The sequence below is a fragment of the Elephantulus edwardii genome, unplaced genomic scaffold, assembly GCF_000299155.1.
Source record: "Elephantulus edwardii isolate Elephantulus edwardi_28Jun2011 unplaced genomic scaffold, EleEdw1.0 scaffold00161, whole genome shotgun sequence".
In the NCBI taxonomy this organism is placed as follows: Eukaryota; Metazoa; Chordata; class Mammalia; order Macroscelidea; family Macroscelididae; genus Elephantulus; species Elephantulus edwardii.
In genome coordinates, this window is record NW_006399911.1 from 4,439,297 (window position 1) to 4,466,391 (window position 27,095).

A 27,095-nucleotide genomic window follows, 5' to 3' on the forward strand; every position below is an offset into this window, starting at 1 on the left:
ATCTGAATCCTGTCCTATCCTGTGCCATCCTTACCATCTCTCATACTACCTGAGCCCCCTGCTGCAGTCACTGTCTCAGTCTCTCTTGATGGTGGTCTTCCTTTCTTTCCACCGTTGTAAGCATGATATTCTTTTCCAAAGAATAGCCTCTCTTAGCAACATGTTAAAGAATGAAAGATGAAGCTTTGCTGTCTCTTTGCCTCTAAGCAGCACTCTGGCTGCACCTTTTCCAAGACTTACCTGTTCACTCTTTTGGCACTTCATGAGATATTCAGCATTCTTCTCCAACACCACAACCCAAAGATATACATTCTTCTGTTATCCTTATTCATTGCAAAGCTGTCAGATGCATAGCAGTAATTGAAAAGATCATTTTTTAATCAGGCGCACCTTAGTTTTCAAAATGACACCACTCCTCTTCAGTCTTTTGGAGAGGTCCCTGATGGTGGACCTGCCAAAGCAATATGTCTCCTTATCTTCTGTCTACTGGTACCCAGGGTGTTGACTGTGGTTCCAAGCAAGATGAAATCATTAACAGTTTCAATCCTTTTTCCATTTCTCCTGATCTTACCCACTGGCCTAGTGTTAAGGACCTTTGTTTTCTTGATGTTATAATGTAATCCATGTTGAGGCTATAATCTTTGATCTTCTGCAACAAGTGCTTCAAGCCTCTTTTGCTTTCAGCAAGCAAGGTCGTATCATCTGCTTAGCACAGGTTTTCATGAGTTGTTCTCTAAACTTGATGTCACATGTTTCTTCATGGAGCCTGGCTTCATGAATTGTTTGCTCAGCATACAGACTGAATAGGTATGGAGAAGAGATACAATCCTGATGCATGTTCCTCCTGATTTTACAGTGTTCCCTTGTTTTGTTCAGGCTATAGTTTCTTGGTCTAGGTATAGATTTTGTATGAGCACAATTAAGTGTTCTGGAATTCTCATTCTTCTTAATGTTAACCGTAGTTTGTTGTGACATAGTTGTGATACACACAGTCAAATACCTTTGCATAGTCAGTAAAACACAGATAGACATTCTTCTGATACTCTCTGCTTTCAGCCAGGATCCGTGTGACATCAACACTGATATCCCTGGTACCACAGCTAAACCCAAATTGGGTGTTCCCTGCTAATATACTGTTCCAGCTGGTTTTGGATGATTTTTGGCAGTATTTTGCTTGCTTGTGATATTAATAATGTAACATTATTGTTCATTAATTTCTACATTCTGTTGGATCAACTTTCTTGGGAATGGGAACAAATACAGATCTTTTCATTCAGCCAGCTAGGCAGCTGTCCTCCAGATTTCTTAAAATGGACTGGCGAACATGTCCAGGGTTGCGTCTGTCAGTATCTTATCTATTCATGGGTTCTTATTTTTTTTCCAGTGTCTCCAGTGTATTTACTCCCACTCCTCTGAATTAATTCTTTTCTTGTCCCTTTTCAGACACTCTAACATAGCCTTTTCTCATAAGACTCTCAAACTTGAGTAGATTTTGTGTGTTTGACAAGCTTCTGTTATGGAAGATCACTAATATTGTTTATAAGAAGTGGCACAATATGGCTAGTGTAAGTGGCCAAATTATGCAGTTTCTTGTGGGTATGTGCCTGCTCCAGAAAAGTAGATTAAAGCACCTTGTCTGTAAAACATAGTTTATAAAGCATGCTTCCTTAGCCTGTGATAGACCCAGTAGGTTGCTCAGGTACACCCAAAGGATTAGTTCTTCTCACCTACACCTATGTCTTGGCTACTCACAGTAAAAATAGCTTGAGAGTAAATTTTAAAACTCACATAGACATCTGGTGGCTAATATGCAGTATTCAATTTAAGTAAAATTTGGGGAAAGGGTACTGTACAATTATTACTTATTGACAGAGTTTGATATTTATCTGGAGCCCTCATGGTCTACTGGGTAGAGAGTTGTGCTGCTAACCTAAAAGTGATGCCTCTTGAGCAGTTTGAATGCAATAGCAGCTCCAAGAGAAAAACAGACAGTCTTTTCCTGTTCTGTTTACAACCTCTGAAAACCCACTGAAAGGGCAGCTCTGAGACAGTTCTGGCCATGTAGCAATGAGTTTTTACAGTTTACATTTATCCAGAAATACAAACTGTGTTTTGAAGGGGCCATGGCACTAGGGACATAACAGCCAAGGACAGATGGATCTTGGCCGAAAGCAAAGAGTACCAGAAGAATGTCTTATCTATGCAAAGGCATTTGACTGTGGGGATAACAACAAATTCTGGCTAATCTTGAGATGATTGGGAATCCCAAAACACTTGATTATGCTCATATGAAACCCATACTTGGACCAGGAAGCAGTTGTCAGAACAGAGCAAGGAAACACTGCATGGTTCAGAATCAGGAAAGGAATGTGTCAGGGATATATCCTTGTCTCCACACTTTTATAATTAATATGCAGAACAGATCATTCGAGAGGATGGACTGTATGAGGAGCAATTTGACATCAGGATTGGAGGAAGACTTAACAGCAACCTGTGTTATGCAGATGACACAACTTTGCTTGCTGAAACTGAGGAAGACCTGAAACATTTGTTATAAAAGATTAAGGACTATAGCCTTCAATATAAATTGAACCTCAATGCCAAGAAAACAAAGAGTCTCACTACTGGCCCTATTGGTAGCACCATGATAGATGGAGAAGAGAGATTGTTAACAATTTCAGCCTTGCTTCGTTCCACAGTCAACACTCTTGGCACTAGCTGTCAGGAAGTCAAAAGACAAATTGTATTAGGAAAATCTGATGTCAGGGATTTCCCTAGAGTACTGAAAAGCAGTGATGTCAGACTGGAGACTAAGGTACATCTGATCCAGGCCATGGTATTCATAGTTTTTTTCCTATTCATCTGAGAGTTGGACAATGAAAAAAAAAGATGACAAAAGAATTGATTCCTTTGAGTTGTGGTGCTAGAGAAGAGTGTAGAACATATCTTAAACTGCCAAGAGAACAAACAGATGTGTCCTAGAGAGAGAGATACCAAGTTGCTCCTTGGAGGCAAGAATTTTAAGGCTCTATCTCACATACTTTGGGCATTTTGCCAGGAGGGACCAGTCCTTGGGGAAGAACATCATGCTTGGAAGAGTAGAGGGACAGGAGAGGAAAACCCTAGATGAGATGAATTGACACAGTGACTGGAGTAATGGGGGTAGGTATGAGACAGTGAGAGTGGCTCAAGATAGGACAGGGTTGAGAGCTATTGCGAATGGGGTCACTATGAGTAGTAGTCAGTTCAATGGCACATAACAACAACAACAAATACCTTACAACAGATTGACCATTGATCACCATCAGAGGGACTGGAGGCCATAGAGCTTATGTGGATGTTTTTGTTGTTATTTTTTATTTTCGTTTCTTTACCTTTACAGGGTGCAAAGTATGTGTTTATGTACATGCATACATGCCAGAATCTTAGTTTTTTTTACTACTTTGTAGGGACAGAGTAACTAATAAACTTTCTTCTCCTTGATCACTATACCTACACCGCAGAAGGATCCTAACCCAGATCATGGAAAAGACATAGTCCTGAAAGTTCAACCTAATACTCTTCATTGTGATATTGACACTGAGAGATTATAATACCAATACAGAGAGACAGAATCATATGTTTCTTTTTTTTTTCTCTGCCTTTTCACAGATGCAAATACTTTTCGAAGGAGTCTCACCTAAAACCACTGTCACTAACAGTCTAATTATCAGTTCACACTGTAGCAAGATTTAAATGACAGATGTGTTAAGAAACAAAACATGACACTGCTGTCCAGGGAATGCGGGCTTCCTGGAAGAGTGAGAATGAGGTACATTGAAAGAGGCTATAGTTAGGCATGTGCTTTGGAAGAATTATTTCTGCAGTCACGATGAGGGGATTCAAGGAGAATCAAACTGGAACTGGAGGTATACAGACTGTCAAGTTGTTGTACAACTTAAGGCCAAAGTGATAAAAACAGAGCTGACACAATACTAGTTAAGACAAGAAGGAGGTGACACAAATAATAATCTTCTTGTTGTTGTTACATGCCATCAAATTGCCTGCAACTCATAGCGACCCTATGAACAACAGCTCCAAACCCTACTCTATCCTGAGCCAACCTTATTGTCTCTCACACACCCACCTCCATTACCCCAGTGACAGAATCAGTCCATCTCATTGAGGGTCTTCCTCTCCTGCACAGTCCCTCCACCTCCCAAGCATGATGTCCCACTCCAAGGACTGATCCCGCCTTGCAACATGTCCAAAGTATGTCAGACAAAGCTTCCAAATCCTTGCCTCCAAGGAGCAGCCTGGCTTCACGCTCTCTAGGACGAACTTGTTTGTTCTCCTAGCAGTCCATGGTATATTCAGTACTCTTCTCCAGCACCACATGTCAAAGGCATCAACTTTCCTTCTATTATCTCTAGTCATTGTCCAGCTCTCTGATGCATAGCAAGTAATGGCAAAGACCATGGCCTGTATCATGCACACCTTAGTCTCCAGACTGACATCAGTGCTCTTCAGTACTTTGGAGAGGTTTCTGGCAGCAAATTTTCCCAGTGAAGTTAGTCTTAATTTCCTGGCTGCTAGTACCAAGAGTGTTGATTGTAGAGCCAAGCACTGAAGCTGTCAACAATCTCCATCTTTTCGTGGTCTGTCATAACACTGCCAATCAGCCCATTGGTGAGAATCTTTGTTTTCTTGATGTTGAGCTTTAATCCATATTGAAGACCACAGTCCTTGGCCTTCTGCAGCAAGTGCTTCACATCTTCGTCAATTTCAGCAAGCAAGGTTGTGTCATCTGCATAACACAGATTGTTGATGAGTCTTCCTCAAATCCAGATGCTACATTCCTCCTCATAGAAATAAAGAATGAAACAAGATCCCGAGGTCAAAGATATTTTTAAAAATCATGATTCAGTGGGATTGATCTCAGGTGTACAAGGATGGTAGCAATAACAATAATCCAACACATCAATAAAACAAGAAGAAGAAGCACAAAATTATCTCAATTGATACAGAAAGGACATTTGACAAAATTTAAGACCCCTTCCAGATAAAAACATTTATAAAAAGAAGAATCAAAGAGAAATTTCTCAAAACAAGTAAAATTATTTATGTAAAACCAGTGGCCAAAGTTAACTCAAGAGAGATTGAAAACATTCTTTTTTGTGAGCAGGAAATAGGCAACGATGCCCTATATCACTATGTTAATGGATAAGGATATGAGCCTAAAAACTAAGGTATATCTGATCCAAGCCATGGTCTTTTCATTTACTTCCTATGCATCTGGAATCTGAACAGTGAATAAGAGTGATAGTAGAGAATCAATGCCTTTGAATTGGGATGTTGGAGAAGAGTACTAAATAGCCCATGAACTGCCAAAAGAATGAATAAGTCTGTCTCCTTAGTGACAAGTGTGGTGAAATTTCATCTTACATATTTTGGGCATGTTGTCTGGAGGGGCCAACCCTTGGAAAAAGACATCATAATTGGAAAGGTGGAGGGTCAGAGAAAGAGAAGAATATTCTAAACAAGATGGATTGGCACAGTGACTGTAACAGTGGGATTGAGCATATTGGAAATTATGAACATAGTGCAGGATAGGGCAAGGTACACTTACGTTGTTCATAGTGTCTCTGTGAGTTATAGTTGACTTGATGGTACTTAACAATGACTTTCAGTATCATATTGGAATTACTAGCCAGAGCAAGGAAAGAAAAGGAAATAAAAGGCATCCACATTGACAAAGAGGTAGTAAATCTCTATTTGTAGAAGATATGATTTTATATAAAGCAAATCACAGAGATTCAGCAAGAAAAGTACTGGATCTAATTGACCAGTCAGTAAAGCAGTAGAGTCCAAGACCAGCTTGCAGAACTCTGTCTGATTCCTGTGCAGTAACAAAGAGAACTCTGCAAAGAAAGTACAGGAAACAATACATGAATAATAACCACTAAAAAGATTAAGTGCTTAGGAATAAATCTAATCAGAGACACCAAAGACCTATGCAAATTACAAAATACTACTACTACAACAAATAAAAAGAGACACCTACACGATTGAGAGTATATACCCCTATTCACCAGAGCCAGCCACATGAACAGGAGTATATACCATGTTCATGGGTAGGAAGGCTTAACATAATGAAAACGCAATGTATAATGCAGTCCCAATTCAGATTCCATCATCATTCTTCAAAAAGATAAAGTAATTTTCACCTTTATTTGAAAAAGGAGACCCCACACAAGCAAATCAAGTAAAGCAAAGAGGAGACCTTATATTCCTGATCTCAAAACTTACTACACAACAGCACTGTTATAAAACATGGGCAATGCGGGAAAACTAAGAAAATAGAGAATAAATAATGAACACTGCATTGAAACAGGAAAAAAGAAAGAGCTGTTTAAAAGGAATATGTGATTAAGCATTATTTATATAACAGTAGTCCAGAATAAGAGGTGCAGAGCAAAGTGGACTGGGGGAGGAGTGGGGGGGAGGAAGTTACGCAACAGTGAATACAATCTTTTTCCTAAAGTGATCTGGCAATGGGGCAAAATATGCAACAGTGAATGAATGAAAATCTAACTTATCTGTAAACGTTCATTAAAGTCACAATAATAAATAAATATAATTTTTTTAAAAAAGATATTACTACAAAACATTTACTACACAGCCACCATAATCAAAGTAGTAGTACCCAGTACAATGACAGATACATAGACCAGTGATACAGAATTGAGAACTCAGAAGTAAATCTCTCCACCTATGGACAATTGATGTTTGAGATTGTCTTATCAGAAGGGGAAAAGAAAGGGGAAAGATCCGGTGTAAAAAACAATATATACGAACTTTGTAAGTACACCAGTATAGAATTAAAATTATATTTTAAAAAAGATAATAAAATCCATTAAGTAAAGACAGTATCTTTAACAAATGATGCTTCCAGTCTTGGATATCTATTTACAGAAAATGTAAACACATTCATACCTCACATCATGTGGAAAAAAATGTACTCAAGATAGATCAAGGACCAAGATATAAAACCTAAAACTATATATAAAGATCATTGGAGCAAAATAGACACAATTTTAAGATCCCTAAATTATGTCATAAATAGGGAGTTCTGGTGGCCTCGTAGTAAATAATCAAGTACAACTAAAGATGCAGTCAGCAGAGGATTAACTAGATGATTAGGACCTCCTGAGAAATTAAATCCCTATGTGTGTCAAAACATTTGTCCAAAGAAGTTAAAAGAGAACCTCCATATTGGAAAAATAATTTTATAAAAATATATTTGATATGGATCTCATCTTTAATATAGAAAATTCTAGCACCTTAACCAAAAAAAGCCCAATTACAAATGGACAGAGGACAGGAAAAGACACTTCAACAAATAATATATCCAGACGGACAGCAAACACATAAAGAAATGTTCAAGATCATTAGATCATTAGATTATTTTTTTCAGTGGAAAAAAACCTCAAATTCACTGCTGTTGAGTTGGAATGGAATGACCCTCTCAGCAGGTTTTCAGGAGGCTATAAATGACAGTAGATGGATATTGCCACTTTTCTCTAGTGAAGCAGTTGGTGGATCTGAACTGCCAGAGAGGCCTGGCTTTGAGGTTAGGATGGCCTACTACGGCACCAGATGCTGTCAATTTGGAACTGCCTTATAGTTGACCCTCCAGTTGTTTTACAGAGGCTATAAATCACAGGAGAGGAAATTACCCTCCTGAGAGGAGATTTCTCCTGCTGAGCTGCTTGCAAATTCATACCACACACCTTTGGGTTGGCAGGGCAACTGTTTACCAGTAGGCCACAAGAGCTCCTGATGGTCTCTTAGTGATAGCTGTTACTATGCGCTGTCAATTTGACTGAGACTCATAGCAGCGCTGTGAACAACCAGTCAGAACCTGGCCCTCTTCTGTGCCATCTTCATCATCTCTGTACCATTTGAGCCTATTGCTACAGTCACTATGTCAATCTGTCTTGTTAAGGGTCTTCCTTCCTGCACTGACCCTCTACCTTTCCAAGCAAGATATCCTTCTCCAAGGAGATGTGCGCGCACGCGCACACACACACACACACACACACACACACTGCTCAAAATATGTGAGACATCCTTGCTTCCAAGGAGCTCCCTGGTCGCATTATCTCCAAGACAGATTTATTTGTTCTTTTGGCAGTCCATGAGATAATCAATAATCTTCTCCAACACCTCTTAGTGATTATTGTTGCTGTATACCATCGAATCAGAATTGACCCATAGCTGACCCTCCAGCAGGTTTTCAGAGGCAGTTAATCACCTAAGAGGAGATTACCCATCCTTCTTCCGCAGAGCTGCTGGTGGCCTCAAACCATGTGCCTTCAGGATTGCAGCACAGCTTCTTGCCACTAGACCACATGAACAGATATACATACACATTTATTATTCACAATAGCAAAGAGATTGAGATAACCTAATTACCCGATAGCAGATGAATGGATAAAGATTCTGTGGTGCATTCACATGGTAGAGTACTGTGCAACATTAAAGAACAATAAAGAATGAACAAAACACTACCTAACATGGATGAATCTAGAAGACATAATGTTGAATGAAATAAGTTAGTCACAAAAGGACAAATATTGTAAAAGACCACTATTACAAAAAAGCTAAAGAGAAGTTTACACACACAATCATGCTTAGTTTGTTACCAAGGATGGGAAGGAAGGAGAAAAGAGTATAAATTAATAAATAAGTAGACATTTTATTAAGATGGGAGAAAGGAAAAGCAATAAGCGACTGATCAGACATTGTGAGTATTACACTTAGTGTTTTAATACAATGTGTATGAATGAATGAAAAACCAATACGCTTTCTAACTTTTCACTCAAACCACAGTTAATTGAAATGGCTGATGGATTTGGACGACAACCCCTTAAATTAGCCCCTAGACCATTGCACACTGTGCCTCTAGGCCTCCTAAATCAGAGAGACGGACATGTCAATATAAAATTAGTGGAAACTTTGGAAAGTATTAGTAAGACACATGTCTTGCTTTAGAGCTTTGAAACTGGAGTGATTCATTTTGTTTGGGAGGTAAGGGTGAGGGAATTTACATTGCCCAGCAGAAAGTTACTGTGGGATCAAGGCCCTCGTTCATTCCCCTTGCTGGTTAAAGAATTAATCCAGATGAAAGAGACTGGATAAGAAAACATGCCCAACTTCCGAAGGTAGTACAGTTTCAGTAATTTCAGTGGCCCTTGAGAAGAGCTGACTTTAGTATACACTGTGAGGCCCTTAGAAGGGCCGATTTTAGTGTACAGCATGCGGGCCCTGAGGACCATAGCATGCAGGCCCTGAGAAGGGCCATTGCTGATCTTGCTCAGAATATTCCCAGCATAGGCCGAGAGACTTTGTTGAAGTGCTGGGCCTAGAGTGTAGGCCAAGGCCTTAGTTAGCCCATGAGGCTGAAGAGAAAGGCTAAGAGGCAGAAGACAAAAAGTAAATATCTATTTATTAGAAGAATTATGTCCCTAAAGGGAAGGGCTCATAAGGAGGGGATGAGGAGGCGTTAATAAGACTTCCTAGTGCTCCTGGGCATGCCTTGGGGTTGGTGTCAGAGTCAATAAGATGTCATCCTGGAGAGTTCAGAGTTGAGTGACTGGCTCCTCTTCCTGTCCACTGTTCTCTGATGTCACTCATGAGCCTAAAACACTAATTATATTGCTTCTAGGAGTGGGCAGCCTTTTCTATAAATGTAGTTAGTATTTGTTTGTTGATGGGTCATGTTTTACCTGACATGAACTTCTTCCTTCCTAGTTTTGTTGGTTTTAACCCTAACAGGAGGACAAGAGGATGGTACTGTAGTTCTTGTTCTCTCCTCCCCCCCACACACACACACTGAAAGAGAGATTTCTCAGGTGAACAAGGGAAGAATGAGCAGAGGAAAACAGTAAAATCATTGCTTTTGAGTGGAACCAACTCATAGCTGACCCTCTGGTTGTTTTCTAAGGCTATAAGAGGGGGAGATACTGATGGATTTGAACCACCAGAGAGGTGTGGCATTTGGGTTAGTGGCACAGCATCCTATGGACTATGTCCCCAGTGCTCCCCTCAAAAGAACAGTGGAGAATTTATTAGGCCAAGGAAGCTCTGGTGGCCTAGTGATAAGATACTGCACTGTAATCCCAAAGGCATGTGGTTCAAATCCACCTGCGGCTTTGTAGGAAAAAGATGAGCAGTATCATTTAATGAGATTTACTTTCTCTAAAAACTCACTGGAGGGTCAGCTGTGAGTTAGTCCCATGATGTACAACAAAATCTTGACAAGAGCCTTAGGAGATGCTCTGCTGACAAAGGGGACATTAGAAAGTTTACCACTGAGAGTTGTAGTTAAAGAATGCTCTAACAGTGTTGATAATAAGCTGTAGGAGGAGAAAGAGTGTAGGGGTCAGGTGTGGAATACTTAGCAGGTAAGTCCTCACAATAGTCCATTCATAAGTTAATATAGATTAAATGAAAGCAGCAACTCAAAGGTTTAACGATCTAATCTCATAATTGATCTTTCTGGCTTGGCCAGCCTCCAGCCTGAGTTACCTCAATAGCATAAACTGCCAGGTGTGGTCCAAAGGTCCTATGAATAATAACAAAGACTCTGCTTTCACTGGGGTAATTCAGGGGTTTAGAGGTTATCTTCAAGAAACTGGGACAAAGGTCAGAGATCTTCTTGGACTGAGACCAGATACCTTATTACACAGAGGGACTCCATGTAAACAGAGGGATTGAAAGAGTCGGAACTCAGGACCTGTGAAAGACTGTGATCTGAGTACTTACATCCTGGTAACTGTAGTAACGTGAGGAAACAGGCGTCACTCTCTCTAGATGAGCAGATGCGGACAAAAGCAGCCCTTAGTAATAACTCCTGACTGAAACAATCAGTGCTCAGAAGTTGGGACTGGCTGAGAGTGTGAGAGAGTGAAAAGGTGAAAGGAACAATTGTGAAATTGAGGTTAAGACGGAGATATAGTTGATCAGTTTCATAAGTTGTTTAGCTACTTAGCAAAGTTCAATTTTCATTGATTACTTGTTCTAATCTTTTAATAGGAAACACTGGTAACTTGTTGTTGTTGTTGTTGTTGTTATGTGCCGTCGAGTCGCCTGCGACTCATAGCGACCCTACATACAACAGCCCTAAACTCCGCTCTGTCCTGTGCCAATCGCACTGTCTCTGACACTCCCATCCCAATTATCCCAGTCACTGAATCAATCCACCTCAGAGAGGGCCTTCCTCTCCTGCGCCATCCCTCCACCCTCCCAAGCATGATGTCCCTCTCCAAGGACTGGTCTCTCCTCACAACATATCCAAAGTAAGTTAGACGGAGCCTCAGAATCCTTGCCTCCAAGGAGCCACCCGGTTTAACCCTCTCCAGGTCAAATCTGTTTGTTTTCCTAGCAGTCCATGGTATTCTCAATACTCTTCTCCAGCACCACAGCTCAAAGGCATCAATTCTCCTTCTATCCTCCTTGGTCATTGTCCAACTCTCTGATGCATAACAGGTGATTATGAAGACCATGGCCTGTATCAGACGCACCTTAGTCTCCAGAGAGACACCACTGCTCTTCAGCACGTTGGAGAGGTCCCTAACAGCAGACTTTCCCATGGCAATGTGCCTTTTAATTTCCTGGCTGCTGGTGCCAAGACTGTTGACTATGGGGCCAAGCAAACTAAAGCTGTGTACAATCTCAATCTCTTCACCATCCATCCTGATGCTGCCAATTGGTCCAGTGGTGAGAATCTTTGTCTTCTTGACATTGAGCCTCAATCCATATTGTAGGCTGCAGTCCTTGACACTCTGCAGCAGGCGCTTCAGGTCCTCCTCAGTTTCAGCAAGCAGGGTTGTGTCATCCGCATAACGCAGATTGTTGATAAATCGTCCACCAATCTTGACCCCACATTTCTCCTCATAGAGCCCAGCCTCCCAGATAATCTGTTTTGCATATAGGTTGAAAAGGTATGGAGATAGGATGCATCCCTGGCGTACACCCTTCCCAATTTTGAACCATGCAGTGTTCCCTTGCTCTGTTCTGACGACTGCCTCCTGGTCCAAGTATAAGTTTCGCATTAGAACGATCAAGTGTTCTGGGATTCCCATTCTTCTCAGAGTCAGCCACAGTTTGTTATGATCTGCACAGTCAAATGCCTTTGCATAGTCAATGAAACACAGAGAGACATTCCTCTGGTAACTTAGTGGTCAAGAATTGCACTGACATGGCTAAGGCATGTGATTGAGGTCCCCCAGCTGTGTCACAGGAGAAAGATGGGCAGTTTACAACCTCTGTAAACCCAGCGGTTAGCTTTGGGTTGGTTCTGACTCTAGAATACAACAATAACAACAACCTTTTAAAAATATTTCAAGAATGGAAAGCCAAAATCTCTGTAAACGTTCATTAAAATTAATAAAATAAAATTTAAAAACAAAACAATATTTCTATTAATGATTCAGACCATTATAAAAAGATGTGTTTATTTCCTGTGGGGTGTTTTTTATAAATTTTTTTTTTCAGATGATCGACTTCTTTAAATCTTAGATCTATTGCCTCTCTTTGCTCTCCTAAAATGAGCTCTGAGACGCTGTGGGTAATTAGGCTGGTGAGTTTAAAGTTACGTTAGATGACCACCTTGTGCCCCTGCTGAATACTCCTTGGTGTGGAGTTTTCAATTTGTTTCTCTCCAATATCTGGAATTTACTACTTGGCCCTCTTCCAGCCTACACTGATTTTTGTCAGGATCTCTCCTTGGCTCGGAACAACAACAGTAATAGTCTTCCCTTATTTTTGTGTGCAGCTGTGTCTTGTCCATGTGTCTTTTTGCAGTGCTGGGTTTGTTGGTTGTTTTTGTTTGTTTCTTTTTTTTTTTTTTTCATCCTGGAGGACAGCTGGACACACAAGGGAGAAAATGGTGCCATGTTGGAAGTAAACAGACGTCTTTGCACACTGCCTCAGCTGCTCACAGGTTCAGTAGTTCCACCGTAGATCGCTTTGCTCACTGAGCCTCAGTTTCCTCATCTGTTGAAAAGGAGCAGTAATTCCTACTGTGAAATATTATTTTGAACCTTCAAAGGAGTTAGCCTATTTGGAAATACCTGAAGCTGTGCCTTAGTAGATAGTCAATGACTGTCACACTTATATTTTCCCAAACTGTATGGTAAATGCTTTCACTTTTTATGGAAAGTTCTAAGTTTATCATTTTTCACTTAACATTTCCAATCACACAGTTACCTGTGAACCTTGATAATACCCAATGTTGATCCCAGAATACTCCCCTCCCCCAACATATATCTATGAGACCCTGCCCTCAGTTACCTCTGAGCCTTAATAACAGCCCAGTGTGTTGATCCCAGGTTGCCCCCGACCAGCACCAGCTGAATCCTCACCTCCCACAGAGGGTTTGGCACAGGGGAGGCTGACTACATAAATGACTATGTCTTAATCATTATTTAACACAATATTTAACACAGTGACCTTAAAGACTAATGTGAGCCTTTTTCAAACCATGTTCTAGCCAGTTACCTCCTATGCATCTGAGAAATGGACAGTGAATAATGATGACAGAAGAATTGGAGCCTTTGAGTTGTTGTATTGGGGAAGAGTACTGAATATCTCATCGACTGCTGAAAGAACAAACAGATATGTCTTAGAGAAGGTCCAACTGGAGTCCTCCTTAGAGGCAAGGATAACAAAGCTTTGTTTGACATACTTTGGGCATGTTGTTAGGAGAGACTATTCCTTAGAAAGTGGTAGCATGCTTGGAAGGGTGGAGGGTCAGCAAAAGAGGAAGACCCTCAGTGAGATGGATTGATACAGTTACTGGGACAGTGGGCTCATGTGTTTCAGAAATGATGAGGATGACACAGGATAGGACAGGGTTCAGGTCTTGTTTGTAGGGTTGCTGTGAATCAGTTGTACTTGACTAGATGGCACCTAACAGCAACATTATATGTCAAGACACTCATAACTTCTAGGGAAAACAGCAGATAAAACAGATTTTTCCCCCCATCTTCCAGAAAATGTCCCTCACTCTTGCAATATCCTTGCATATTTCTTCCTCATGTATAGTTGGTTAAATGCATCAGTGTGGAGGATATTTGTGAATTTCTTTTTTTTTTTTAATTTAAGAGAATGAAGCCTTTATTTCCTTGTTTCACACAAAGCTGGCAGAGTTGGTGGGTTTTTGGTTTTTAGTCAAAGAGACCAAATCCCATATCCTCGTCTGACTCTTCCGACTCTTCCTTTGTTTCCACCTTGGCTGGGGCCGCAGCAGCAGGAGCAGCTGCGGTAGTGGTGGCGGCCGCAGGGGCAGCAGTCACAAATGCAGATGGATCAGCCAGGAATGCCTTGACCTTTTCAGCCAATGGGAAGGTGTAGTCAGTCTCCACAGACAAAGCCAGGACCCGCTTATACCCATTGATGATGGAATGTGGTATTGAGGCCACAGTTGGGTAACCAATCTGCAGACAGACGCTGGCAACATTGCGGACACCCTCCAGGAAGCGGGTATGCAGGGTCTCCTCTGTGATGTCAAGCACTTCAGGATTGTAGATGCTGCCGTTGTCAAACACCTGCTGGATGATCAGCCCGAAGGAGAAGGGAGAGATGTTCAGCATGTTCAGCAGGGTGGCCTCGCTGGCTCCCACCTTGTCTCCAGTCTTAATCAGCTGCACATCACTCAGAATTTCAATGGTGCCTCTGGAGATCTTAGTAGTGATGCCCAAAGCCTGGAAGAAGGAGGTCTTCTCGGGGCCCAGACCAGTGTTCTGGGCTGGCACGGTAACCTCACACGGAGCAATGGCACCAGCACGGGCAGCAGCCGGCACCTTGTTGGCCAGCAGCATGTCCCTGATCTCTATGAGATCCTCTTTGGTGAACACAAACCCCACGTTCCCCCGGATATGAGGCAGCAGCTTCTCCAAGGCCGGGTTGATGTCCAGGTGGCCCCGGATGGCCTTGCGCATCATGGTGTTCTTGCCCATCAGAACCACAGCCTTCCCGCGGAGGGACATGTGGATCTGCTGCATCTGCTTGGAGCCGACATTGTCTGCACCCACGATGAAGCATTTCGGATAATCATCCAGAAGTTGAATGATCTTAAGGAAGTAGTTGGACTTCCAGGTCGCCCTGTCTTCCCTGGGCATCACTGCGGTGCGTCAGGGATTGCCACGCAGGGTTTAAAGACGATGTCACTCTCACGAGGACGCCTGGAGAGAGAGTGAATTTCTTAAAACCTATATGAAGTGTTTATTACACCGTTCTAAGAATTTCAGACATATTACTGCATTGAGATCTCAAAATAGTATGAAGGAGGTTCTTGTATTGCTTTCTTTTTACAGATAAGCCAAAGAAACAAAGAGATAGGAACATTTGCCCATGGCAAATAGTAGGAGGTGGGTCTAGATCCAGCAGTCCAGTTCCGGCATGCGTACATGTTGTGACTACCATTCCGCTTGTCCTTGCAACACTGTTCCTTGGGCCTTAATTTTTTTTCCCTTCCAGTTAGCAATAAACTCTTCTGTATTTAGCATACCTGGGTACAGGTAGACAGTGAATACTCATTACTGGTAGCTACAATCTGTGTTCCTTTTAAGGGTCCCAAGCCTGGAAGTCACAGTCCATCAGTCCAGGTGTGTGTGGATTTCACACACTTTCCATGCTGGCTTGCTTCCACTGTATCTCACAGAGCTGGTACAGACCTACACCACCTTAATGTAGGTTATTTATATGTCTTCTCCCACCCCCACCCCTACTCTGCACCCCTCTTCTCATCTCAAAGACGGGGATGCAGGGCCAGCTCTCTGGGCTGCAGTGAGCTCCCCTCCTCCCACTCCTGCACCTTCTCACCCAGCTTCCCCTCATCCTCACACTCTCTTTTGATCTGTCAAGTAGAGGCCCTTAGAGAAATCAGACGGTATGAAATATGAAAACTGCTTGGGAAGTAATTGAAGAAACACTGTGACTTTTGAAACCCATAGAGATAGCACTCACACCTTCTTATTCACGTTATTTAATTTTTAATGGCAGATTTAATTAATGGAGATCAGGTCTTCTGCTTTCAGGCTTGTGTGGAGGAGGAGGGGAGTCTGTTTATAGGGCAGAGGAGAAGAGTGGAAAATCTGGAACTGAAGAGTCTAATGGGAATGAAAATCACCCAGAAATAATAGTTTGTGATCATTGGATGCTAATTAATGTGTGAAAATCCAGGACAATGCATTTCAGAAGGGTATTCCAGTGATTTCTAAATGGGTAATAGAACTCATTTCCAGGTGTCAGCCCACTCATTGCTTCCTTGAGACAGTGAGCTGGGGGAGACTCAAGCTTTCCTAGCTCTGGCAATTTGGCTGTTAAAACCTAGGCTCCCATCTTCCACGCAGTTGCCAGAGTGTTCTTTCTGAGAACATTTCTAATTGTTCCTGAGTAAACCCTTTATTACCCCTCATTCAGCATGCATTGAGATCATCCATGGCCTAGGATATGTTTCTTTGTCCATCCATGGTCTTGCCCATTGCTTCATATATTACATTAGCATCAGATCGAGGTCTCATATCCCTGATAAGCTGTGAGTTGGTGCTACCCTGTGTTGCCTCATACTGTTGCCTCTGCTTGGAAGACCCACCTCTTAATTATTTTTTTCATTTCTGCTCAGGCAAGACAACTCAGTTCATGAAAAAGGAATGTACCCTCCAACCCATTAATTTGACTTCTAGAATATACCTTTAAAAGTCTGCTCAAGTACAAAGTGCTAGCTGCAGAGTTGATAACAGAAAACTAGAAACAATGTCAATTCATTTGGATGGGGAACTTATGATTTTTTTTAACAGAATATTTACTTACACAGGGAGCTTTGGTGGCTTAGTGGTAAGGAGTTGCACTGTCAAGTCAGAAGCAGGTGGTTTGAGTCTACCAGATGCTCCTACAGATAAAGATGGGCAGAATCCTCCAGGGTGACTTGTAGCCTTTGAAAACCCACTGGAGGTTCAGCTATGAATCGGTCCCAACTCAGTGGCATACAACATTTCGCTCCCACCATAGAATATTACTGAGAGTATTATTTAAAAGGATGCAGTCTCAAAGAATTAAGTGGAGAAGTAAGTTGTAGTACCTTGTGGTCTGTGTGTTCTGATTTGTATTCCTAAAATGTGGGATGTGTGAATGTGCACACTGGACTCTAAATGGCTGCGCAGCAGGAGGACAGAAAAGATGGAGGGAACACAGTGGAGAGGAGGCTTACTTTCGATTGCCCTTTCTGTTGTTTGTGTGTTTGTTTTTTATTTAAGTAATATTATTTTTTTTATGTTTTTTAAAAAAGTCCTCAATTTAGGTATCGGCTCCAGAAAAGCCACTCTGACCGCCCAGCTTGTGTTGTTCATCTGGCAAATGCCCCTACAGCTCTAGGCACGGCTGACAGTGGTTCCCTTGTAGCTGTGGCATTCTGACATCTCTGATCTCCACCAGGAGGCTGGAAGTGGGTCACATTTTTCTCTGAATGTCCTTGTGTCTAACAGGTTCTCTGGGTGAATGTTTATGGTAGCAAATCTCATTTAGAATGTTCACGTCTTCCCCACCTGTGTGCTCAAGGAATCTGCCTAGGGTGAGAGCACTTCGGAAGAAGGTGTTAGGCGTGTGTAGCCATCTCAAGTAGGCCTGGTAGATGCGAGGGCGTGAATGAGCACAAGAGACCTATTCAACTCTCCCCAGTTACAGACCAAGGGAATAGGGGTGGTGAGTGATCTGGTAGCATCCAGACAGCCCTTGTAGATCAGCTTAGGCAGATTGCAGGCGAGACAGGCCATGTGGGGCAGAAATTTCTCCAAGTACCACAGAAATAGAAGGAAAATCTGCAGTGGGGTGATCACAAGCTACCTCTTGACCTGTGACAAACCTAGCTTACCACATGTTCAACCTGAGCGAATCGTCTAACTCAGCTGTTTCCCAGATTCACACAGCCCTGACTCCATTGTTGGAGGTACAGTCTCTGGCACAGAGACACAAAAGGTCACTCACTGATCAACTCCATTGGCCAGTGAGTGTACCACTGGAAGACAGTGGCCTTCCCCTGTTGTTGTTGTTATGTGCCATCGAGTCCTTTGCAACTCATAGCAACCCTATGTACAACAGCCCTAAACCTTGCTCTATCCTGTGCCAGTCGCACTGCCTCTGACACACCCATCCCGATTACCCCAGTCACTGAATCAGTCCACCTCATAGAGGGTCTTCCCCTCCTGCGCTGTCCCTCCACCCTCCCAAGCATGATGTCCCTCTCCAAGAATCTGTCCCTCCTTACAACATGTCCAAAGTATGTCAGATGAAGCCCCAGAATCCTTGCCTCCAAGGAGTAGCCTGGTTTGACCCTCTCTAGGATGAATCTGTTTGTTTTCTTGGCAGTCCATGGTACATTCAATACTCTTCTCCAGCACCACAGCTCAAAGGCATCAGTTCTCCTTCTATCTTCCCTAGTCATTGTCCAACTCTCTGATGCATAACAAGTGATTGCAGAGACCATGACCTGTATCAGGCGCACCTTAGTCTCCAGAGAGATACCGTTGCTCTTGAGTGCTTTAGAGAGGTCCCTAACAACAGACTTTCCCATCGCAATACATTTTTGGATTTCCTGGCTGTGCTGGTGCCAAGAGTGTTGACCATGGAGCCGAGCAAACTGAAGCTGTGAACAATCTCAATCTCTTTGTCATCCATCCTGATGCTACCAATTGGTCCAGTGGTGAGAATCTTTGTCTTCTTGACATTGAGCTTCAGTCCATACTGAAGGTTGCAGTCCTTGACCCTCTGCAGCAAGTGCATGAGATCATCCTCAGTTTCAGCAAGCAGGGTTGTGTCCTCTGCATAACACAGATTGTTAATAGATCTTCCACCAATCCTGACGCCACACTTCTCCTCATAGAGCCCTACCTCTCAGATAATCTGCTCTGCATACAGGTTGAAAAGGTATGGAGATAGGACACATCCCTGGCATACACCCTTCCCAATTTTGAAACATGCAGTGTTACCCTGCTCTATTCTGATGACTGCCTCTTGGTCCAAGTATAGGTTTCACATTAGCACGATTAAATGTTCTGGGATTCCCATTCTTCTCAGAGTCAGCCACAGTTAGTTATGATCCACACAGTCAAATGCCTTTGCATAATCAATGAAACACGGATAGACATTCTTCTGGTATTCCCTGCTTTCAGCTAAGATCCATCTAACATCAGCTACAATATCCCTAGTACCACGACCCCTTCTAAACCCAGCCTGGACTTCTGGCAATTCTCTGCTGATGTGCTGTTCCAGTTGTATTTGGATAATCTTCAGTAGAATCTCATTTGCATGTGAAATCAATGATACTGTTCTGTAGTTTCCACACTCTGTTGGGTCACCCTTCTTTGGACAAATGTAGATCTCTTTTTTTAATTTTATTTTTATTATTTACGTGTGTGTACTGTCAAAACGGATCTGACTGGTACAGGAGGAGATTGTTCCTCCTTCTCCAGCAGAACATCTGGTGGATTTGAACTGCGCGCCTCTGGGATTGCAGTGCAGCTTCTTGCCCCTAAGCCACCAGAGCTCGCCAAATAAAGATCTCTTCCAGTCAGTTGGCCAAGTGGTTGTTCTCCAGATTTCTTGGCACATCTTGGTGAGCACATCCCAGGGCAGCATCTGTTAGCTGAAATACATCAATTGGTATACCATCTATTGCTGGGGCCTTATCTATTGCTATTTCCTTCAAAGCCGCTTGAACTTCTTCCTTCATCACCATAGGTTCTTGCTCAAATGTTATTTCATTAAATTCTGCTGTGTCTGCCAATTCCTTTCTATACAATGACTCAGTATATTCCTTCCATCTTCTTTTAATACTTCCTGGATCATTTAATATTCTGCTTAAAGCATACATCCTTGATTATAGCAACTCTAGGTTTGAATTTGTTCTTCAGTTCCTTGAGCTTAAGAAATGCTGAACGAGTTCGGCCCTTTTGATTTTCCGACTCTAGCTCCTCGCACATTTCATTGTAATATTTTGCTTTGCCATTCCGCACTGCCTTTTGGAATCTTCTGTTCAGCTCTTTAGTGTCTTGAATTCTTCCTTGTGCTTTGGCTTCTCTACGCTCCAGTGCAATCTTCCAGAGTTTCTTCTGACATCCATTTTGGTCTTTTCTTCCTCTTCTGTCTTTGTAATGACTGCCTGCACTCTTCCTAGATGATACATTTGACATCCTCCCACAACTTATCTGGTCTTCTCTCATTAGTGTTCAAGGCCTCAATCCTGTTCCTGAGATGATTCTGAAATTCAGGTAGGATGAACTCAAAGTCATATTTTGGCTCCTGTGGATTCGGTTTAATTTTCCTCAGCTTCAGCTTGAACTTGCATATGAGTAGTTGGTGGTCTGTTCCACAATCAGCTCCTGGCCTAGTTTTCACAGCTGATGTTGAGCTTCTCCAGCGGTTTTTTCCGCAGATGTAATCGATCTGATTCCTATGCATACTATCAGGTGAAATCCATTACAAAGTAAAAATTAAAACTTTAGTCTAACAGGAGGTTCAAATTAAGCCTAAATGATCATCCACCAAAGGAGTTCCAGAGTTGAGATTTTTCTGGGCAGGAAGGGAAGTCCTAATTTTCACTCTGTGTGGCACCCTTGAAATTAGGGCCTGTGTATCTGTCTGTGTTGGTAGAGCATGGGACGGGTTGAGGCAGAACAATAATGTCTTCATTAAAACATGAGTGTTCTGGAGAAAACATGCCAGAAACTTGCAGTCTTCGTATTTCTGTGATTGCCAGGGCACCCCAAAGAACCCTGGGGTTGGGGAGGGACATACTGATTCAGAGGCTGAGGGTATGCTGAAGAGGTAGCATCTTGTAGATAACCATTTCCTATAACCCCTTAAGATACATATCTCTATCTTCCCATTTAGAATTGAGGGGATAGCTAATGGGCAGTGTCCGCCTCAGAGTTACAGAGTAGCTGGGAGACACTGGCCAGAAGTGGCTTTCTGGCTCCCTGAGGACAGCTCAGAGCAGTTCTTATTGCTGCTGGTCCTCCTTGTGTAGCACCTCAGCTGCACCCACACCCACAGCTATGTCCTAGCAGACACTTCTTTAATCTGGGAGTCAGTGGGAACATTATGGGGATGAGGGGAAAGGGTGGCACAGCTTTAAACTCCCTGTGGTCCTTGGGGGATATTATTGGCCACGCTTAGTCCTCGGTTACCTTTTTGTTCATGGAGCATACAGTGACTCATGCTATAGGCCAGATCTTAGCTTCCATCTGTTGTTGTTGTTATGTGCCATCAAATTGGAATTGACCCATAGCTGACCCTCCAGTGGGTTTTCAGAGCCAGTAAACCACACATGAGGAGACTGCCCATCCTTCATCCACAGAGAAGCTAGTGGATTCAAACCCAGTGCCTTTGGAATTGCAGCTCAGTTTCTTATCACTAGGCTACCAGAACTCCCTGAGGGCTGCCTTAATCCTGACACATTTCCCTGTAGGCCAGGCTTTCTCTGCCATAGTGGATGGAGAGAGCCCAGGCTTGGAGCCCAGTGTGCCTGCAGGTGGAGCCCCAACCCCACGACAGAGAAATCCACGTGACCTGGGCAAGTGTCCCCCCCCCCCTCCGCTGTGTGAGCTTGTTTCAGTAATTGAGTGAATCATGCCAGGAGAGGGCCTTTGGAGCCTAAAGCAGCAGTTTGCCTCTCTGTAAATCAGAGCATACTTGCTTCCTGAGAGTCTGTGAAGGGGCAGCCATTAGTCTGACAAATAGGAGGCAGACCAGGTAGCATCAGCTGATGTTTGTATCTCGACCACTGGTGAGGTTCTCACTGCCTGCCTTGTTCTCAACCCAGCATCTTGGCCTCACCCTGTGTGTCTGTATCACCAAAGAGGGTTGTCAGAGTCTTAGAACAGCCTCACACACACACAAAAAGAAATCTGCTTTAAAGCCATATTTTTTTCCACTTGTCAAAGGTTGATCAATTTATAAGATTTCCTAGCACTCTTACCTAATAGGAGACAGACTCAGCAGGTGGAATTTATGTTGATTTCATCTGAAAACCAGTAAAGAAGTTGGGTTCATGACATGGAATGGCGAGAGCTGAGTTCTGAGCCTGTGTGAGCTTGGACACTTAACCTCTGAGATACAAAGAGGTTAAGTAACTTACCCAGAGCCACACAGAAGAGGAGCCAGGATTTAATGGCACTGTGCTTAGGGCATTTTGCTTCTAACCAATAGGTGAGTGGCTCAAACTCAACCAGCTGCTCCATGGGAGAAAGATGGAACAGTTAGCTTCCATAAAGATATTCAGCCTTGGAACCTTTGCAGAGTTCTACTTTATCCTACCAGTCACTGTGGTTGGAGGAACTGTCTTCTCAATCCTGAGCTCCTCCTACACCGATCTGCCCTTAGTGAACACATGAAATCTGTAATCTTAGAATAAAAGTGCTTTAGAACTCCTGCAGCACTCTGGACTAATTACTGCTGTGTGGATGGCAGGTGGTCATGGTAACAGCAGAGCATGTGCCAGCCTGGGAATACGGGCACCTGATTTTAGCATAGATGCTGCCACTTGCTCTGTGACTTTGGGCAGGTCACTTCACATCTCTGAGTGTCAGAGTCATCTAGAAAATAGACACTGGACCAATTTGGGGGCCAGCAGACATTTTTTAAAAGAAACTATTTGGGGCTTTGCAGGTCAGAGAATCTCTGTTACAACTACCTAATTCTGCTTTTATAACAAAAAGCAGATCTAGGCAATATTTAAACTGTGTTTCAGTAAAACTTTACTTACAAAAACAAATGACAGGCTGGACTTGCTCATGGGTCATGATTTGGTTGGTGCTGAACAAGACTCCCTCATGATGGTCTTCTAGCCTGTGCTAATCTAGGATCCTCTAGCAGCAGGCAATGGACTGGCACTCAAGCTATGGATTAATCATCAGTCTGCATTGATGTTGGTCAAGAAATTAGCAACTCCTGGTTTCTCCTGTGCTTGCATCCCATGAAGGAGCCAGAGGGAAATATCAATCTTTGGTAACTGGTTCTGTTTTTCTCTTTCTAGAATGCTGAGATGTATAAAATGTCTTCAGAGCAATTCCATGAAGCTGCTTCAAAACTGGAGAGCACAATAAAGTAAGAGCATTATAAACTTGCCTTTGTATATATGTGAAATGTCCACAGGTGGCTTGAAACTTGCATAATTTCAGATTTCTGTGCTAAGACAGTGAGCCATCTGTTACTCAGTTCTTTTATCGCAGTCAGTGGCAACCATTGGTCATCTGTACTTGACCAAAATAGCACTCAACTCTGTCGGTTCCTTGGTACATTGAAGTGTAGTTGAGGCCAGAGCAACAGAGGTATTTCCATTATGTCTCTGTGCCCACTTAGCATGCACAGATGTGCACATGAGCAGAGAAGGGTTGTTGTCTTGATGACCCCTGGCTTGTTGACTGGGCTCCATATGGGAACTGGGGCTGAGTGAGGAGACCAACAGGTCTAGAATTCAGGGAGAAGTGTGGACTCCTGAGCTTGCAGCTCATGTCCATTTGAACCTAGCCACAGATTGCCGGACACGTGTTGACCAGAACCCAACCAGATGAAGAGATGCATGTTCAGAGCTAGAGTCAGTTGCTATAACCTGACAGCTTGCTCTGAACTGGACTTTGCTTATGGATGCAAACGCTCAAAGTTTCCAAGTTTAGTGGAGGATTCTTCAGCAAAAGGGACATGCTTGTTTCCTCAGAGTACTGACTGGACAGGGATGAGCAAATCAGACACTGACTATCTAAAAGGGAGATATTAAGGCATGAGGCGTGAAGTAGCTGGCTTACACACTTTCACAGGGGGGAAAACAGCCTTATTTTTTTTTTCCTTCCTTCCTTCCTTCCTGCCTGCCTGCCTGCCTGCCTGCCTTCCTGCCTTCCTGCCTTCCTGCCTTCCTGCCTTCCTCCCTTCCTCCCTCCCTCCCTCCCTCCCTTCCTTCCTCCCTCCTTTCCTTCCTCCCTCCTTTCCTTCCTCCCTTTGTTCCCCTTCCTTTCCTTCCTTCTTTTTTATTTTCCTAGCTAGGAGAGGAACTGGTAGTCAGTGTCCTAAGGGAGTCAAGAAAGGGATGTTCCTGGTCCTCTTCTCCCTTCACTGCTTTGTTCTGATCACTTTCAAGAACAGCCTATGCACCTTCCACCTGCCCAGTGTTCCACATACTGAAGAGAGCTCTGGTGGCCTAGTCCAAAGGGAATTGCACTGCTAATCCAAAGACTGCACTTCTGGCAGTTCGAATCCACCAGCAGCCGCTCAAGACAAAAATGGTCAATCTCCTCTCAATGTGATTTACAGCCCCAAAACTGAGCGACTTGTTGAAGTCTTGCCTGAGAGTCCCCAGTGGCATCTGGGCCCATTCCAGGAACTCAGTTTATAACTGCACAGCATTTACCTGTGACGGCTTAGGTTATTCTCTGTTCTCAGAGACTGGTGATAGGATGGACTGCCTCCCAGAGCTCTGCAGTCGGATGAGCCTTTTCAACCCCTCCCTGCCATTTCCTAGTAGTACACAGCTCTAAATAAGTCACTTCACTTCCCTCAGCCTCAGCTTCCTCATCTCCAAACAGTGACCTCTTTTCATATTTTAAGTAATGGTTAAATGAACTTCTCCATAGAAAATAGACCAAGGAGACTGACGATTGTTGGGATGAGCATGAATGTCAACAGTAATGACTGTGATTTGAACCACTTTTACAGCACATAGCTTGGCGATGGATAGAACAAGTTTAATCAATTAATTGAGTTTACACAACACTTCATGTCTCTCTCCAAGTGAATTAAGCAGGAAGCTGAGTGGAGTTGAAAATTATTTTGCTTAAATGTTGTTTGGGGTAAAGATTCTTGATTAGGAGATTTCTTGGATTAGCAAATCCTGTCAGTTACATTGTAAATGTCACAGCAGTAAAGTCAACAGCTGTCAGCAGTAATAGTGGGGAGGTTTTTTCCCCAAGCAAAAGAGGTCTTTAACAACTGCTGAGTAAACCTAGTGGTTCCTTAGGGCACTCTGGTGCCATTCCTTAGGACATTTTGCAGCTAATCCACAAGTGAAAGCTCTCTGGCAGTTCGACTCTTTGGGAGAAAGATGGGTGATTCACAGGTTCTGAAAACCCATTGGAGGCTCAGCTATGATTGGATTCTGACCTGACAGCAAAGAGGGTGTTTTGTTTGGAGTTATGTGTGTGTTTGAATGGTAACATAGTAAACCCCAGTTCATGTAGCCTTTCGCTCCTACAACACACAGATACTGAGTTTCTACAATTTCCTAGGCACCATGCTCAGCACTGGGAGCTCGATTGTGTATTATGCTTTAGTCCCAGCACCAAGAAGTTTATAGTATTTATAGAATGACTAACTATTTAAAAATTAAATGAACAAGGAGAAATTACCCAATTCTTTAATTGCAGTAATGAATACCATGAAGGAGAGTTAGAATTCTAAGGGATATGTCAGAGAAAACAGACCTAGGTTGGGGTAGGGGGTGGGTCTGTGGGGAGCTTTTCTAAGGAAACGGCAGGAAGAGTTGAAGTTGGCCAGAGGAAGGAAAAAGCATTTCAAACCAAAGGCTCAGCATGTTCACAGTCCTGAGGCAGGAAGTAATTCAGCATATTCCAGGAATTTAAAAAAAAAAAAAAAGCACCAGTATGGCTGCAGAGTAATAAATGCTAGGAGACCAACAATACTGAAGCTCTAAGACGTACGTTGGCAGACCAGGTAGGAGTTTGTCACAGTATTGGAGGTTTTCATTTTGTCCTAAGAGCAGTAAAATACCATTTTCAGCTTTATTTCTTTTGTAATATATGCACTGAAGGTTATAAATGTCTCTACAAACCCATCTTTGTTTATATCCTACGAATTTTGTTTTATTCTATTTTTATTATATTGCACACCACAAATATATTTTTTCCTGATTTCTTTGACTCAAGTTACTTTTTTTTTACTCAAGTTACTTTTAAACAATGATTATTTCTAAATATTTAGATGCTTTATAATAATTATTATTAATTTGATTTAATTTCATTCCACTATAATTAGAGAATTGTATTCTAAGATTTTCTTAATTGAGATTTTAATGGAAGTTTATAAAGAACCTGAATTTCCATTCATTTATTGTTGCACATTTTCCTCCCTGCCCTCCCTGTCCCCCCGTTCGCTTTTCTCTTTGGAAAAAAATTCTTTAATTGTTACACAGTCCCCCCACCCCACCCCATCCACTTTACTATGCAGCTCTTCTTTGGGACCTATCTCATGCCAATAATACCTAATCATATATTCCTTTTATACAGTTCTCTCTCTCATCTATTTCATTGCCATGTACATTATTTATCCCCTTTTTTCTTAGTTTCACCCCCAACCCCCATGTCAATCCTGTTATATAACAGTGGCATTATGCAGTATTTGTTCTTCTGTGACTGAGATATTTCACTCAGTGTAATGTCCTCCAGGACCACACATTTTGTATAATATTTCATGAGTTCCCTGTTTTTCTGTACTGCATAATATACCATTGTGTGACTATACCATAGCTTCTCTATCCATTCATTTGTTGATGAGCACTTGGGTTGTTTCCAGATCTTTGCTATAGTGAACAAAGCAGCAGTAAATATGGGTGTGCACATATTGGCTTGGGTGGCTGGTTTCTTTAGGGTATATTCCCAGTAGTGGAATTGATGGGTCAAATGGTATTTCTATTTCCAACTTTTTGAGAAAGGGCCATACTGCCTTCCAGAGTGGTTGCACCATTTTACACTCCCACCAACAGTGTATCCAGTTTCTCCCCAACCTCAACAGCATTTGTTGTTTGCTGCGCTGTTAAATTTTACTGTTGTTACTGGGGTGAGATGATATCTCATAGTTGTTTTGGTTTTCATCTCTCTCAGAGCTAGGAAGTTTGAACCTTTCTTCCTATGTTTATTTGCCACCTGAATGTCTTCTTTGGTGAAGTATCTGTTCATATCCTGTGCCTATTTTGCAATTGAGTTGTTTACCTTTATCTTATTGTGACGCTCGAGTATTGTATACATTTTAGACATAAGTCCCCCATC

General features: G+C 42.5%; 1 protein-coding gene and 1 pseudogene across 1 annotated transcript in view; one reads left to right on the forward strand and one right to left on the reverse strand.

Annotated features, from left to right (window-relative positions):
* Positions 1–27,095, forward strand: part of CHCHD6 (coiled-coil-helix-coiled-coil-helix domain containing 6) — a 495,888-nt gene that overhangs the window by 389,931 nt on the left and 78,862 nt on the right. Inside the window, exon 6 of the mRNA XM_006895202.1 lies at positions 23,078–23,148. Coding sequence (XP_006895264.1) covers positions 23,078–23,148 — 71 coding nt within the window. The remainder of the gene's footprint in view (positions 1–23,077; positions 23,149–27,095) is intronic.
* On the reverse strand, positions 14,214–15,167 carry LOC102860424 (annotated as a pseudogene).